The 16,048-nt window shown below is 48.2% G+C and overlaps 7 protein-coding genes across 7 annotated transcripts; 5 read left to right on the forward strand and 2 right to left on the reverse strand.

Annotated features, from left to right (window-relative positions):
* Positions 1-386: 386 nt before the first annotated feature.
* On the forward strand, positions 387-1,547 carry F5J12DRAFT_927390 (uncharacterized protein). The gene is made up of 2 exons (XM_051749405.1): positions 387-778; positions 828-1,547. The coding sequence occupies exons 1-2, from the start codon at positions 556-558 to the stop codon at positions 1,181-1,183; spliced, it is 579 nt and encodes a 192-aa protein (XP_051600355.1). The 5' UTR covers positions 387-555; the 3' UTR covers positions 1,184-1,547.
* F5J12DRAFT_830553 (uncharacterized protein) lies at positions 1,525-2,807 on the forward strand. Its single transcript, XM_051745708.1, has 2 exons — positions 1,525-1,820; positions 1,870-2,807. Exons 1-2 carry the CDS (start codon positions 1,731-1,733, stop codon positions 2,470-2,472), a joined length of 693 nt encoding a protein of 230 aa, XP_051600356.1. The 5' UTR covers positions 1,525-1,730; the 3' UTR covers positions 2,473-2,807.
* Positions 2,808-3,095: 288 nt separating this feature from the next.
* F5J12DRAFT_830559 (farnesyltranstransferase) lies at positions 3,096-5,080 on the forward strand. Its single transcript, XM_051745709.1, has 10 exons — positions 3,096-3,113; positions 3,179-3,529; positions 3,579-3,733; positions 3,792-3,838; positions 3,901-4,068; positions 4,120-4,221; positions 4,270-4,336; positions 4,387-4,465; positions 4,520-4,622; positions 4,672-5,080. The coding sequence occupies exons 2-10, from the start codon at positions 3,443-3,445 to the stop codon at positions 4,875-4,877; spliced, it is 1,014 nt and encodes a 337-aa protein (XP_051600357.1). The 5' UTR covers positions 3,096-3,113; positions 3,179-3,442; the 3' UTR covers positions 4,878-5,080.
* A 156-nt stretch (positions 5,081-5,236) lies between these two features.
* Positions 5,237-6,665, forward strand: F5J12DRAFT_830562 (isoprenoid synthase domain-containing protein). Its single transcript, XM_051745710.1, has 5 exons — positions 5,237-5,820; positions 5,883-5,942; positions 5,995-6,073; positions 6,131-6,197; positions 6,284-6,665. Exons 1-5 carry the CDS (start codon positions 5,555-5,557, stop codon positions 6,472-6,474), a joined length of 663 nt encoding a protein of 220 aa, XP_051600358.1. The 5' UTR covers positions 5,237-5,554; the 3' UTR covers positions 6,475-6,665.
* F5J12DRAFT_905595 (uncharacterized protein) lies at positions 6,606-7,464 on the reverse strand (the record flags this gene model as incomplete). The annotated part of the gene is made up of 4 exons (XM_051748681.1): positions 6,606-6,673; positions 6,708-6,951; positions 7,040-7,131; positions 7,179-7,464. The coding sequence occupies 4 exons, from the start codon at positions 7,462-7,464 to the stop codon at positions 6,606-6,608; spliced, it is 690 nt and encodes a 229-aa protein (XP_051600359.1).
* An 81-nt stretch (positions 7,465-7,545) lies between these two features.
* Positions 7,546-12,679, forward strand: F5J12DRAFT_830575 (pol II transcription elongation factor). Its single transcript, XM_051745711.1, has 20 exons — positions 7,546-7,950; positions 8,007-8,094; positions 8,147-8,224; positions 8,280-8,841; positions 8,887-8,984; positions 9,034-9,114; positions 9,166-9,708; positions 9,758-10,229; positions 10,282-10,440; positions 10,493-10,659; positions 10,717-10,850; positions 10,902-11,025; positions 11,073-11,167; positions 11,219-11,282; positions 11,331-11,468; positions 11,525-11,649; positions 11,700-11,862; positions 11,926-12,049; positions 12,111-12,238; positions 12,294-12,679. Exons 1-20 carry the CDS (start codon positions 7,600-7,602, stop codon positions 12,611-12,613), a joined length of 4,014 nt encoding a protein of 1,337 aa, XP_051600360.1. The 5' UTR covers positions 7,546-7,599; the 3' UTR covers positions 12,614-12,679.
* F5J12DRAFT_830584 (uncharacterized protein) lies at positions 12,680-15,086 on the reverse strand. The gene is made up of 14 exons (XM_051745712.1): positions 14,741-15,086; positions 14,613-14,685; positions 14,529-14,555; positions 14,384-14,477; positions 14,315-14,331; positions 14,174-14,260; positions 14,053-14,117; positions 13,837-13,998; positions 13,695-13,789; positions 13,626-13,636; positions 13,515-13,573; positions 13,057-13,461; positions 12,982-13,006; positions 12,680-12,933 (listed from the first exon to the last, which is right to left on the reverse strand). The coding sequence occupies exons 1-14, from the start codon at positions 14,996-14,998 to the stop codon at positions 12,887-12,889; spliced, it is 1,425 nt and encodes a 474-aa protein (XP_051600361.1). The 5' UTR covers positions 14,999-15,086; the 3' UTR covers positions 12,680-12,886.
* Positions 15,087-16,048: the final 962 nt, after the last annotated feature.

Raw genomic sequence — 16,048 nt, forward strand, 5'->3', positions numbered from 1 at the left:
ACAATATGGATTGTGGCACCCTGTACACGCGACCGAAGCAAGCGAGCAGTCGAGTGGAAAGATCAAGCCCAACTTGGGATAATTGCATTGAACACGGGTCACGCGTTGACCGCATGTCCATCGGTGCAGAACAGCCCTCCTCCGGCTGCATGAGATCGTCTGTGGCAGGGCATGGGGATCAGGTTGTGCAGGTTGCAATTAAACGTTCTTCGAAGGGTATTACCGTTAAATTTATTTAGACAACTTATGATATTTATTGGAATCAAACCTTTGAAACTTGAATGTATTCCCAAGTCAGCATTGGCCGAGATACCTGCAGGCGGCCTTGAGCAGACATAGTTGGTCCGGCGGAACCGAGAGCCGAACGCAGTCGAGCGAGTAGTCGACTCACCCTGAAGTTTCTAAACTCGCAAGTGACTGCAACTACTCCCGTCCCGACGTGATATTCTCACTCTCATCAATTGTCCCGTACTCTTACGGACCTTGCCCTCTTCGAGGGAAAAACGCTGAGTGGCCATTGGGAATCTTGACTGCTAGCACTAAAACTACGGTTCCATGCAGCCGTTACCTCCTTCCTTCAAGGCTCTCTACCGTCTGATATTACGCGCGACATCCGCGTCGGTTCTTCACAAAACCAGTGCACGAAAGAACGTTGTCAAGCTATGGAGACCTACTTTCGACAATGCAGCGCAGTTTATCCGCGTTCTGGAGTCCAGGCAACCAAGCTCTGCTGTATGCCAAAGGCATAAAGCACCTTTGGACATCTGGCAAAGGCGAAGTATGCGTTCACCTTCTCTTGTTGCGCGAATTATTCACATCTCTTGTAGTGGATAACACTTTGACGTTTCTACTGTCGTCTGCGCAATCTCGTAGTCTTCCTCATAAAGTTATCAGGAATGCCAATATTCTGAGTGGCACGCATCGCGTTTGGGTTCGAGAAAACTATTATAGGGGTATCAAACAATGGAACCCTCAACGACCACCAACCGCCTGTGAATACGACCCAAGGTCTCTTCTTCCCAAAGATAGGCGGGCGATGAACCTCCGGGCCAAAACCAGGGAAGGAAAGAAAGTTAATGAACTGTGCTGGAATGCCCTTGGCGAAGTCGTACGGATGGCAGAGGCCAGACATGATTTGTCGTTGGGCAGGCACCGCGTGAAAGCATGGGTGTTCGAACGCTAACAACTTTGGCGGTGGAATCGGTCCGATCTGTACAATTCAAGAACAATTAACTGTATGTTGTTGTGATTCCTCTCAATAATTGCCCGCCGCAACTAACGCAATGTGGACGATGGCGTCAGGCATCAATGGAAGGATAAAGTTTACATTGCTACCCCTACTTCTACTTCATGGTGACAATAGTTTCAAGTGCCGATCAAACTTTCTCACTAGACAGTCACCATCCCCTCATGACGTCCCGTCCTCGTTGCGAGTGAGTACTTAGCATCCTGTTATTGTTTTCGAAACAAATGGATGTCACGTGATGCTACATGCTTTCCCGTGCTGCCTGGGCAACAATAAGTTGGATAAGACGTTATCAACGTCAGCTAGGGCCTCGTGCGAAGCTAATTCCCTGCTTATAAGTCGACGGCTGAAGGGAGATGGTGTGCCCTTAGTTCTGCAAAGCTGTGCTCTAATCTTTGTGTCTGTGGCCCACTCGTCACAACCAATACAACATTCACCGCTGGACACGGAGTTTCTTGTTTCATCTTGTGCACCCAAAAAGGTTATGGTGGAGATCAGTTCCTCCCCGCCACATCGCAGGCCGATGTACGAAGATAGCCAGACTATCAAGTCTTGGGTGGAAGCAGTGTACTACGTGGGTCTATAAGCGTTGAATCAACACGCAGTATCTGACTCTTTTCCAGGCTGGTGATTCCGAAACAACATCGGATGTTTCAGATGGTCCCGATATTATGACATTTGTTCACCCTGCTTTTCGAAAAATTGGTCACCTTTCCGCGTGCGACTCCGACTTGGGCATTCCTGTTTGTCTTGACGGCCCCTCATGGTTGTCAGATTTGCACCTTACGTCTTATGACGGCAGTGACGACAGCGGAACTACTTCGGCTTTCTCTGATGAAAGCGCACAGTATATCCGAATCTCCAGTGACAGCCCCTGGTATCGACTCCTGGAGTCACGTCCTGAACCGATGCCTTCCCCCGAATTCGACACTAGAACATTTCCCAACTGCTGCTCAACTGGTGTACAACAAGCTATTGCCCAACAGGAACTTCTTCTTGCCATTTTCCATGCGGAACTCCAGAGGATGATTCCTCGTGATGGCAAGTCGGAGTATAATCCCGATTGGCTGGACGATGTTGACCCTGAGGTAGTCCTATCTCCGATGGAGGTGTACGAAGATCTTTGTTGGCATTCTGCTGTCTCGGACAAATATGCTGCCCGCCAATTGACTAAACCACTCGCGGACGTTCCAATCGGGTTTGGTGATGTCCATGTCGCATTCTAACATGGAGTTGACTTGACTCATCCTTTTTGAAAAGCGATTTGGGGTCGGGCTCAGCTTATGCGCACTGCTCATTATGCACTTTCGTTTATTTTTTATCATCTCTTTCACTGCTCGCTTTGCACTATGAACACTCATTTCACCAGCACGTCTTAGTTTTCCCCTTTCTGTCGAGCCATTTCAACCGCAATGTTTTACCATGCACTTGGCTTTAACTTGACTTGAACATTTACTTCGCGCCCAACTAAAGAAAATCAGAGGTAGCTATTCTTTCTCGACCGTGAGCTTGGGGCCGGTAGGAAAGGGTAACATGAATAAAGCCACTGCTAAGTAGAATGATTATGTAATGAAACCTTTCGGTTCTTGCAAATCTAAGACAACGGAGTGACACATACCGTGAAACCTAGCGGTCTCACCATAAAGCTGACACTGGACCCTTCACAGCCAGTACTTGCAGAGGGATCATTTGCGACCATCAAATCGTTTTCTGCTACTGTGGAGCTTACTTGCCAAGTCCCCGAGAACCGCGTCTCTTCGCTGCGTGAGGTCCAACAAACCTTACTCTAGATAACCCGCAGAGTCGAAGGAAACATCGGCCACTTCCTAAGTCCGTACCACCAACGTCACTCGCCTGACTTGATAAGGTAGGTGGTCAACGCATTACAGTATAGGTTTGCTCATAGTTGATCATTTTGAAGTGAACTTTCAGGGTTCTGCGGCATGGCGGCAATCCCTACGGCTGGATGCACTCTTCCCGGTGGGGTAACGCTAAGGATTCGACGTTCCCTAAGGAGGTGACGGATTTCCTACCCGACATGAACTTAAATGACGGTATGTCTTGATTCACCAATTACAGTTTGCGGTCATCCTATGTTTCCTCTTGAGAAATAATGTGGGTCCAGCAAGCTCTGAGTCATATAAATCAACCAGGAAATGGTCTGCCTGGTCTTAACTGAAAGCTTGTCTCTCTCAAATGGATTATTCGAAGTATGACGATATTCTCAGTTACCTCTCTGCTCCGCCCATTTCAATGTCCAAGTCGACTACACAGTCTGAATCTGTGCGTGGGACTCCCTAGAATCGTTCGTTCTCCCTAACGATTGCTTTAGGAACTACTGGAGCCGTTTTCTTACATTGCCTCTTGTCCCAGCAAAGAGATCCGCAGTCAGTTGATAGCTGCGTTCAACGTATGGCTGCAAGTCCCAGCCGATCAACTTGATGTCATCACGCGTGTAGTCGGCCTTTTGCACAATGCAAGCCTCCTGTTGGTTTTTATCTTGGTGCCTGTGTGCCTAAGGTTGATAGCGTTCCATTTCTTCCAGCGTCGATGACATCGAGGATAACTCCGAACTCAGAAGGGGTAGACCTGGTACGTGAAGTGAGAACATCTTGCCTTCGCCATATTCATAAGGAATGTTATGACCCCAACAGTTGCCCACAAGATATATGGTATCCCTCAGACGATCAATACAGCGAATTATGTATACTTCCTCGCGTACCACGAACTTTTCAAGATGGATTTGTACGGAAGTGTCGCGAATGCCTATGGTGTGGTTAAGCGGCCGAGACTCACTCATCGCCTCACCTTCATCCTGAATGGTTAGCTGGAACCCAAAATCCTCACTCACATTGCTCAATTTCCTTTTGTAGAAGAACTCTTGGCCCTTCACCGTGGCCAAGGGCGCGAATTACTCTGGCGTGACAGTCTTCGATGCCCAACTGAAGACGAATACTTGTCAATGGTGAAAGACAGTGAGTGTTGTTCTTCGAATTTCCGTCAGTGTCCTTGATTTGAAACAGAGACAGGCGGACTCTTGCGCGTAGCGATACGCCTCATGATGGCGTGTGCAACTGCAAATACGGATGTGTTAGTTCCTCGAAGTTGGATATGAGGTATCCTATTGACCTGACCTCTAGGAATTACATCCCTCTCGTCGATCTTGTTGGTATTTATTTCCAGATTCGCGATGATTACATGAACCTCCAGAGCCCCATGGTGCGCATCTTCGAACAACATTAACTTTACTGGACTCATCTTCTCTTTGGGCAGTACGCAAACAACAAAGGCTTTGCGGAGGATTTGACGGAGGGTAAATTCTCATTCCCGATAGTGCACGGAATCAGACAAGATCCAAATGACAGACAAATTATAAGTACGCTCACGTTTTCCCCTCTTGTAGTCAAGTGCTTACTAGTTACTAGGTGTCCTCCAGAAACGACCGAAGACCCCAACCTTAAAGCACCACGTTGTTTCTTACCTGAGAGAATCGACACACTCTTTTGATTACAGTCTCGGCGTAATGCAGTCTCTGGAGCGGCAAGCACGGGCTGAAGTGGCTAGACTCGGCGGGAATACTCTGCTGGAGGCTATTCTAGACAATTTGAGAGTCGACTGTGTACACAAGTAAAGCCGCTTGCTGTCAGGTAAACAAACACTGAAAGCTAGAGCTATTAGTCCGTCTCTACGATACTCCCCGCGATTCGTCAGCTTGACTTCTCGATATTGATATTTTTCTTCTACTTTTTGTACGTTGATCGGAAGCTGCGTGCTTTTATGTAGGGTGCCAATGTAGTGGGCGGTGGCTATGTCTAACAACGCCTTGTCATCTGCCACATCACACGTGAAGATATACCTGATGTGACATGCCTATTTCAACGTTTGAAAACATCCTGACAACCTTAAATCAGCCTGTTGAATGCACCCCGGACAGCGAGAAGGTTGTTCCACCGTGACTGCTGCTTGGCCTTCTGATTTTCTGATATCAATAGGACTTACTTGGCCCATTCACTTATGTTGCGTCGAACCCTGGAAAGGACATTCGTGGCACGCTGATCGCTGCATTCAATCTATGGCTCAACGTTCCGAAACCCAAGTTGGATATGATTACCAGGGTTATCGACACGGTGCATAATGCATCCCTCATGTCAGGGTCTTGTTCGTCCAGGGAGCTACTGTAAGGAGCTGACAACTACCATCTCTACCCAGGCTAGATGACATCGAAGACGATTCTGATTTGCGAAGAGGGAAACCAGCCGCTCACAAAGTGTATGGTATTCCCCAGACCATCAACTCGGCGAATTACGCATGCTGGCTCGCTTACCAACAACTGGCGTCCATTCGAGAGGCTCCAACGGAGAGTACGGAAGCCAAAGATCGTCTCCTGTTCCCCGAAACTTTGGATCAAATTTTCAGGGGTACATCGTAGTAGCAGAACCCGACATCACTGAACTTAACCATTTGCATTCAGAGGAACTTTTACACTTACACCGTGGTCAGGGGCTAGATATTATCTGGCGAGACACCTTCAGGTGCCCGACTGAGCAGGAATACATCCAAATGGCTCGGTGGCAGTAAGTAAACGGGCTATGTCCTGAGTGGTCGTGCTGAATTGCCGTGGCCAAACAGAGGCAAGTAGCGTTCTGCGCCTTTCAGTCAAGATCATGATGGCGTTTGCAACTACAAATGTTGATGTGTAAGTGCGTCAAGGTATCCATAAAATCACTCACTTCAGTAACGGAAAGCAGAAATTATGTTCCTTTAGTCGATCTGTTCGGCATCTACGGTCAGATCCGGGATGACTACATGAACTTGCAGAGCCAAGAGGTTAGAGTCAGGGTATACTTTTGCTTCGAGCTGTGATTAATGTGATACTTTTTCAAGTACACGAACACCAAAGGCCTTGCGGACGACATATCGGAGGGAAAGTTCTCATTCCCTGTTATCCACAGTATTCGGGAAAATCCCTGAAAATACTTTGATATTGGGTACCACCATTGATCAGTACTTTAGTTGCGAGCATTCAACGGATTGCAGATATTCTCAAGCAGAGACCAAAGACATCGACTTTGAAGCACCAAGCAATTGCATATCTCAAGGATACTACCCACTCCTTCGACTACACTTTATGTGTGATGCGATCTTTGGAGAAACACATTCAGGAAGAAACGGCCAGGCTTGGAGGAAACCCAATACTAAAGACGTTACTGGAAAGATTACACCAATGACGCTGTACACACCCAAATGGCAGATCCACTTGTTTGTTATTCCTGGTTTCTTAGAGATGGTATACGTACTGCTGTCATATGGCTTGTTTGATAGGAGATAGCTTTCATACTTGATTGGCAATAAATGTAGACTAGTCTGAACCTTGCTCCCCGTCGTTGTCGTCATCGCCGAAGAATTCATCTCCGGAGACAGTCTTCGCTCCGCTTTGGAACCTTCTGTGAGGAACCCTCACCATGGGATGCTACATTTACATCATCCCGTTCGTGTCGCAAGCGAGACCGTGTGCTCGTCACCGAATTGTCCTGTTCGTTTTCGGGTTCCAGGCTGAGTTCGCCCCGTTCCATTTGCGAACGAATCAGTTTTCGTATTCTGGACCGCTCATCGTCATCCTCAAAGGTGACCGTTGTTAGTGAAGCGTTTGGCTTGCGGACCTCAGGGGGGAATAACGATATATATTTCTTTATCGGTGGGTAGTGCTAGGCGGAGCATCAGGATTAGAGACAGTGCGCCGAAGGCCAAATAGGTAATACCAGGATATAGTTCAGGTCCACCCTGAGATCAGACAGTGTCCAGTTCTAGCCGCGCTTTTTCCTCCCCCTCAGTAGTTGCCAGATTTCTTTTCACCTGCTTTATTTTCCGGGTGACTTTCTGACGCTCTTCGCAGGGCATAAGCATGAAGTATAACAGAATGTGACACACGCACCGAAAAACTTGACTTTGTGATACCTAGATGCCATGGCACGCAATTTGCGTGCATTCTGAGCGTTGACGAGGTCTGCCTCAAGGGCCCTCACCCTTCGTTCTGTTTCAACTCGAACGTTTGCCGCCAAGCTTTCCTTGCTAAGAAGTCTTTTGGCCTGTCTGAGTGACGACTTAATCTTCTGTACGCCAGGGAGAGCATCCTCTGGCTCTGTGCGTCGCTTCTTTTTGGACTTCCCTCCCAAATCGGACGTGTCTTTGCTTGCTTGCTTTGCTCTCGAAGGTGCCATGGCAGTGAGAGTCGTACTACGAGAATGACCATGGCGGGTAACTCATAGGTTAGGGTTAGGGTTAGATTCGTTGTGATGATATGATGATCATACTGAGAATCAGACAAGGTTTATTCAGATCCACGCAGCTTCATCATGCGGAATATTTCGCAGGACTCAGTCCAAATAGTCACCTTGAGGACGGAAGACGTGGAACGAGTAACACCCGACGGGACAAGCGCAACCTTTGCAGCAACTGCGTTCGACGTTGATCGGGGTGTTACGTTTGCTGCCACCACGTGCGGGGGTGAAATTCTCATTTGGAAGACGGCTGGGAGACGTCTCCTTCCTCCAGAGGAGTCATCGTTTTGCTTTTGTGGATCATACGCTACTCCAGATCCTCGCATTGTTAGTCTCAGAGTGCTTGCTGAATCAAGGAGACTAGTGCTAGTGACACGCTCAGGAGACATCGTAGTCTGGGAGCTCGGTGATTCCGGTGACTTCAATGTAGGTACTCCCTCTTTTACAAATGCCTATCTCTTTAACGACGGAACTCATCGCAGAGCGATGCTGACGTCATAGGCGCCGTGGAGACCGGAATTCTCGCCGTAAGCTGGAGTCCGGATGATTCGTTCGTAGTTCTCGCAACTGGTATGTGTATAAGCTTTTCTGTATAGTAAGGCTGACAGCATGGAATATGTAGACGGGAATGTGATATTAATGAATTCAATGTTCGATGTGCTCTCAGAGGTGCCTTGGGAAACTAGCGAGTTTGGTGAAGGTTCGTCCAAGTGTTATTTATTTATTATACCAATCCATATCACATTCTCAAATAGATGCGCCTATCAACGTTGGGTGGGGTTCCAAAGCCACCCAATTCCATGGCTCGGCTGGGCGTGCACACCTCAAAACTCCAGAGAAAACAAATGATCAACAGGAAAGCGTCGATGACGACAACTTGCCGCGCATCACATGGCGTGGTGATGGTGCTTACTTTGCCGTTTCCACGCGTTCTTCCAGGCACCTGTCACCGCGTGTCGTGAGAGTATACTCACATGAAGGTCGTCTCCAATCCACGTCGGAACCAGTACCCGGTCTAGAAGCCAACGTTGCTTGGAAACCAAACGGAAGTTTAATAGCTTCCACGCAATTTGACGTCCGTTCAGGACCTCAGGACACTCATATGAACGGAAATCACTATGTTGTTTTCTTTGAGCGGAACGGCCTTCGTCATGGCGAATTTAGTTTACGGCGTCCGTTGACTAACAACACATCCTTTTACAGAGTAAAGGATCTACTATGGTCTCCAGACTCAGCTATTCTCGCGGTGTGGATAGAGCACACTGAAGGTGATACCGTGCAATTGTGGACGAGCAGCAATTATCATTGGAAAGTATTGTAAAAGGTTGTCGTCGTTCTGGCATTAGATGACGAACTTAACAGGTACTTAAAACAAGAGATATATCCGCAAAGTGCTAGTCGTTTCACAACTGTTACATGGCACCCCGAGCATTCATCGGAGCTCGTCTTGACAACGTCCTGTAGGTTGTCAAGGTTCCCGGACATTCTCGTACGCTCACCATGATTTAGCACGACTGATTGTCCGAAGATTTGTATGGGAGACTTGTGCTGGTGCAAGCGATACAGGTTGCGTGGGTGTCGTTGACGGAGGTAATTGCGAATTGCCATTTATCGAGCTCTTTCATGAACTTCTACATGTAGATCATATACTACTCACGCCCTTCCGAACACAAAATGTGCCTCCACCAATGTCATCTCATCAACTACCTGTCCGCATCCAACATACCGCTGGCGATACTAGCCCTTCGTTTTTGCGAAGCACTCCTTCTCACGTTTCACTTTCGTCCATCAATGATATCCTTGGTGCTGTGTGGGGGGATGGCCGTGTTATTGTATGGTCTCTACATACCCGCATTGGGCCGGGAACAGGGAAAGTGATGAATCCTATTTTATTGTGGACAAAAGACTTAGGTCACGAAGACGTATTGTGGAGGCAAGTGCAAGTCTCGGTCTTGGCCGCCGATGCCAAGGAAAGGATCCTACAAGTGGCGATACTCGGTTCCACGGAGCAGAGTCCCGACCTAGTGAATGTTCACGAAGTTCGACTTTCCCCTACGGAAGAGCAAGCCCGAATAGGCGAGACCTGTTGGACAGCCAAGCTTTCCGGCAAGGATGGCCGCCTGATGCCAGACTTAGAATCGTTGAGTTCGTTCTGGCAGTCTCGTGAGGGAGAGATCTTTAGAGGTCAGTTCCAACGTAGACTTGCATGTTTTTTTTAAAACATGTTTTCCAGTGGATTCCACCGAAGAAGCAAAATCATCACTTTGCAATTTCCCCGAATTTTGCTTTTCGGGGGTGAGTTTTCTCGTCCAAGCGCGGCGCCTTTTTGTTGGTTTGTCAAGCTCTGGAAAACTCTACTGCACGACGGAGGGCTCGAAACCGGCAGAACTCACTGATAGTGCGAATTCATTTACAGTGGCTTCTGGTTTCGTTGTGTTCACTACAAACACTCATGAGGTTCACTTCGCTCCCGTAGCGATGTTGGTTGATCATCTCATCAATCGGTCACTGGAAGAGGATGGCCCCTTAACATCCAATCAGGTTGCTGCGGACACTTGGGAGAAACGCCGTGTCGAGCGCGGTTCAAGAATTGTAACTGTCGTGCCGGGCACGATGAGCCTTGTACTACAAATGCCGAGGGGTAATTTAGAAACTATCAGCCCTCGTCCTTTGGTGATGGAAGCTGTGAAGGATGACCTCGACGCGTTGGAGAGTCCGTCACTTCTTGTCTGTCGATATACTAAATGGGTTTGATAGGGGTCGTTGGCAAAAAGGGTTCCTGGCTTGCCGCAAGCATCGAATAAACCTGAGCGTCATTGTTGAACACAATGAAGAAGCATTCATGGCTGGCATATCCCGGTTCATCGAACAAATCGAAGAAGTAGATTACATCAACTTATTCTTGTCAAGTATTGGGTGTGTATCTCGAGTGCCCTCTCAATCTGACAATCGCTCACGTTACTGATAGGCAAAGTGAACTTTCAGCGAAAACCATATCCGATGTGTGCGATGCCGTTCGATTCGAGTTACAGACGAAAGACCTCCGCAAATATGTCAACTCGATTCTAACGGCATATGTGGTTAAGACCCCGCCTGACTACGAAAGCGGGTTAACATTACTACTGCAGCTGCGAGGCACGTACTGTTACTACCGTTCCTCTACTGAAACAACTAGACGCCTCTATCTTAAAGATTTGCAGCCGGAACGGGTGGAGGATGCAGTAAAATATATAATTTTCCTTGTGGACGCCGACAAGTTGTTTGAAACTGCGCTGGGGATGTATGACTTCTCCCTTGTGCTTCTGGTTGCCCAGCACGCTCAGAAAGTGTGTATTTTCTTTTTGAAAGAACAGACGTACCGAATATGTATAATGCAGGACCCAAGGGAATATCTTCCCTTCCTTCGAGAATTGAGGGCACTTCCTCCGCACTATCAACGTTTCAGGATCGATGACTATCTACGAAGATATGAAAAAGCACTGCGGAACCTTCACCTTGCTGGTCAGCATGACATAGCTGGACACCATACAGCAACTCACAGCATTTAGGTCCCACTTACTTCCAGGAAGCGCTCGATTACATCGAACGCCACCAGCTGTATGAAGCCGGCCTTGAGATTTGGAAGGGCATGGAACAATATCGTGTAAGCAGTTCTTGGACTCCTCACGTGAACTCCATTTAGTGAGTTCTGAAGGTGGTACTTGGCGTATATGGTAGCTGGCTCTTCGAAAGGCGGGACTACAGGCAGGCAGCTCTGGGTAGGTGGATCATACTACCCGCCAGTACCTCCTTATCTCTGTCGGCAGTGTTCGTCGAGGCCTCTGATCTTCGAAAAGCAATGGTAGCGCATGAGAGGGCCTTGGAATGGCAAGAGCTCTTTCAGTTGTCCACAAGGGAAGTGGTCCCGGAAGATGAGGTAATAGAAATTGCATTCCGCATCGCTGGTTGGTTATTTTTGTTCTTCCTCGAGCTGAAATGGTTGCTCGAGCACTTACTATAGGAGAGTTGTTGTTGAAGAAGCGGTATTCTGAGGCCGCAAGAGTTTTCATTGACTACGCAGGCGATAACCGTCAAGCAGTCACAGCGCTTGTGCAAGGTAACGAAATTTCAGAAGCTCGAAGGATTGTAAGAGCTTGTTGTAGTTGTGCATCAACTCCCCGTTCACAGCCCAATAGGTTTCCTTGCACGGCCCGCTAGAACTGCTTCAGGAAGTAATCCTGCCTGGGGCACTGGACATAAAAGCCCAGCTCACGGAAGAGTTGAACGAGATGCGAGAACAGCTACACAAACAACTCGCTCGTCTCAGGGAGCTCCGCACTAGAAAGGTCCAAGAGCCTGGTAAACTCTCCTTGCGCAGTGCCTCGTTCTTAAACCTTGCTCATAATTGTTCGCCCTGTGTAGATACTTTCTACGGAACAGAACAAGTTAACATGCAGAACATCGATGTAATGACGGATATCTCAATGGCGCCGACTGCCTTTACGAGATACACTGCAGCCCCCACCGCAACATCGAAAGTTTCCAAGTAAGCGGAAAGCAACGTATTATAATTCCGCGTTGACGCTGGTGGTTCATGCGCTTTGCAGACGCAGCTCGAAAACGAAACGAAAGATGGAACGTAAGGTTGGGTCAGGGCGGAAGGGCACCGTGGATGAGGAAGAGTATATACTAAAGTCGGTCACCAAATTGGTTGCCCGTTGTGGTGTTACGCAAGGTGAGATGCTACGCCTGTTCATACCATCCTTGCCGATATGACAGCATGATCTTAGTTGAGGTACAGAAGTTGCTGCCGCACCTTCTCCACTTCTCAGAACTTCATCGATCGGAGGCTTGTGTTGTTCAACAGGATATGGAATTTTTCGAAAGGGAATTGCGGGACTCTATTGAAGAGATATGGCAGTCACCGTCAACCACAGAAAACCCAGCTCAAGACTCTTGGGCAAAACGGATGCTAGCCAGGGAAAAAGAGCGGCTGGTGGACCCACTAGAACGTGTGTCGAAGCCCGTGATGGAAAGCAGTGATTGGGGGATTGGGTTGCTGCGTGCCAAGACCAACGTCCTAAAAACCGCTGGTTCGTCGAGATACTAGTAAAATTGCGGCCAGGCGCGCGCATACAAAATTTATTTTAGGCGTCCAAAGCAAAATTATTATACAGATTGGCAGAGCTTTACAGAAAACAGAAGGGTCGATATATGAGTGCGAATGCACAGCAGATGAAGTATGATATGGTGGTTTGATGGTAATGAGTGTGAGCAAAGGAGCAGTTGACATGGTGTACATGAGGCACCCGGAACCTTGCAAAATTTAAGGAGATGTGATGTCGAACGCAGAAAACAGAACAGCAAGATCTAGAAAGCACTATCAAGCAGAATTATAGGGATCGTCGGTGTCGTCGATGTCGTCGATGTCTAGGTGGAAAATGTTAGTAGTGGATAGAAGTCTTTGATCCTGCTCACCAATCGGCGACCTGAAACGTCGGATCTTTTAAGGGGCAGTGAGAAGGTAGCCGATGCAAAATAAAGGAGACGCACATAAGGATCCAAACCAAGCGAATGACCGTCAGAATGCGGTCTCACTAGGCGATTTGAACGATGATCGAAAACATAGCGCGCTGGAGACGGTGACTCGTCCGTGCAAGGCGTAGGAACACCATGAGAGTCCCAAACTCGCACGCGTACGTGGCCATCGTCTGAGTGAGGACGGCTAGCATCCGCCGGTCCCTCCGCGTCATAGTCCGGGGACGGTTCGTGTTCGGAATCAGTCGAGGAGCGCGGAGGTCCCGGGGTACGTTTCTCGGCCACTAGAGGTTCTGGATGGGTATCCTGTTGGAACTCCGCGGGAGGTACAGTGGATGCCTTTACAGCCACAGGTGTTGTAGGATAGTTAGGAGTGATGGTATAACCAAGTTCTGATATCAAAGAACGAGGGAAAAAGACCTGAAAGCCCATCTCATCGTACGATTGCGCACAACGGTAGAATCATGACTCACAAGCAAAGTTATTCCCGACGACACAAAAGAGCCAATGCCTCCTAACATCAAGAGAAAATCTGCAAGTTCCGTTTGAGCAAAACGCAGTCTCCTGGACCAAAATCATCATACCTGACCAAAATCTAAAGTCGAGATCAACACTTAAATTATCTATGCAAGACGAGAAAAATATGCACGCACGGACTCATGTTTATAGGGTGGGACCCTTGAACTCCATCAATTCCTAGTACTAACAGTGGAATAGAGAAAACAAATCGAAATGCAATACGGCCACACTGTACCTTGTGAGCACGTTGAAGAAAGAAATAAGAACGGTGCTTACATTCAACTGGTAGGAATATACGAGTCGGACGATGATATTGGGTGCTGCGCCGTCGTCCTTTACCTTGCGAATGAAAGCCGGAAATCGGAAAAGGACAAAAAGAAAACCAAGGGTCTCGCATGTTGAGGCGGACGACCCTACCAAGAGTATCCACGCTAGGCACTGATATAGTTGTGAGCACGAGGTTGACAGAAACTAGGACGAAATACCACTTACGGTGTCAAGCTGCTTCCTTGCAACAAGGGCAGTCACTGGCATTCCAAGGATGGCGACCATAGAACCTGAGGATCACCACTTTTAAGTACCTCTTCGCAATGAGCGACAAGTATGTTATTACCCCAAAGCCAAAGCTTAAACTCCCAGCTGTCGAACCACACCCGTGACCTGGGTCCCTGGTTTTGGAGGAACAGCCAGAAGGTCAGCTCTTCGGGAAGATTTGAGTTTGTGCAGGGAGCAGATAAATATCGTATTAACTTGCCTTCCAGATGGGTGATGCTAATAGAATTAGTTTAGAGAAGGGACATACGAAGATTAAAAGCATACTCACTGTTCACATGCCCATGCTATAGTGAATACAAAGAGCAACGGTAACACCCATTTCTTGTGAGCGGGGGAATAGAGTTCGAGGGGTGTCGAAGTCACTAGAAAACCTTGTACGTTGGAAGAAAATCAATGGTGAGATAACGACTTACCTTCGCCGTTAAACAGGATAATGTCACCTACAAGCCACGTCAGAACGCTGAGGTAAATATTGTACCGAACGACTGAAGGGTCACCTTCTTTAAATTTGAGCAATGTGAACGCGGCACCGAAGATGACGAGCAACGTGAGCGATGTTATGTACGTGTACTGCGCAAGGTATAACGCCTCAGCAGACCCCCAATAAAACGGGCACTAAACACACTGTCATCACCCGCTTGAAAGCCCCCGGACGTCTGTTCGCCTGACTCCATCTCATACACTTGAACCTATCGTAGTTCCACAGGTGAAAGATAAGAAAGCAGTAGAACTGAACCGTCGGATGGTATCGGTTGTATCGAGAGTTGACGCAGGAAATATGAGATTGCTTCTTGATTTTGGGATACGTAGTACAAAACATATTGCTCACCAAGCATGCCAAGATGGACCACAGCAGGAACGCCGTTGGCGATCCACCGGCCATTGAGAACACAAGACGATCACAAGAGTGGACGAAGGTGCAGTATGAAAAGAGACGGCCGGTTTTGCGAGGGCGCCAGGGGAGGGGGGGGGTGTATATAAGAGGCTGATATGAATGTGCGTCCTCGGCGTCAGTTTATTTCAGGGTTCAACGGGAAAAAAAATTGACTACGGGGTCTTTCAGATCTAAACCTTCCCCAGCCACGGAAGTTTTTGGAAACGCCACTAGCCAAGAAGGTACGACAGAGCACGAATAAATAACTATCACACCACTAAGTAGCCTGGAGCCAGCTGTCCTTGATAATGGTATAATCTGTGAGTTTGCCTTTTCTGCACGGGGATATCTGATGTTCTGGGACCATTTCATTAAAGACAGTCTCTGCTAATGACAGGCACATTGATTAGGCGTCAATTCGCCATAGGACTCCTTGGAATGCAGAGTGACAGAGAATGACAGACTAAGGCGTCGTCACTTCGTTATTACATTCTGCAATCCGACGCCGTTGGTTTCAACACCCACCAGATACGGCAACCACGAAAGCTGCAGTCGGCTTACTTCCACCCGTATGCATGTGGCTTGTACGCTTCACACTCGGCGGACCGCCCATAGACGCTTCCAGGCATCCACGCAAAGAACAAAGAGCTTTTCCCGTGATCGGTGGCCCTCGGATATCCTGTAAGGAACCGGGGCGTTGTGATCCGGGCACTCAAGCTCCACTCCATATTCCACCAAGCTCCGCACACAAACCGAGTCTATCTTGTGGACAGAGTGGCCTTGTCGATTTACGTCGATCGTGTACTATTTAGTTTTGGTCAATCAATGCGTTATGCGCCGTGCCGTCCATTCTCTGGCTCTTACAATTCCACGGTGGTGCAAAGTACCCAGGGTCATATTGGTTCCTGGAGCCCTCCGAGATGCATCGATTGCGGCAAGCGGTCGTTTAATAGCATTCAATGCCTGGGCAGCGTCAGGCGATGCGAGAACACCGGAACCTTCTTATCCCTCGTCCGATTCGGGCTGTAGTCAATCCGAGCAGAAAACCTACTTTCTGAC

The sequence above is a fragment of the Pisolithus orientalis genome (assembly GCF_024613125.1).
Source record: "Pisolithus orientalis strain OTSU chromosome Unknown F5J12scaffold_13, whole genome shotgun sequence".
Classification (NCBI taxonomy): domain Eukaryota; kingdom Fungi; phylum Basidiomycota; class Agaricomycetes; order Boletales; family Pisolithaceae; genus Pisolithus; species Pisolithus orientalis.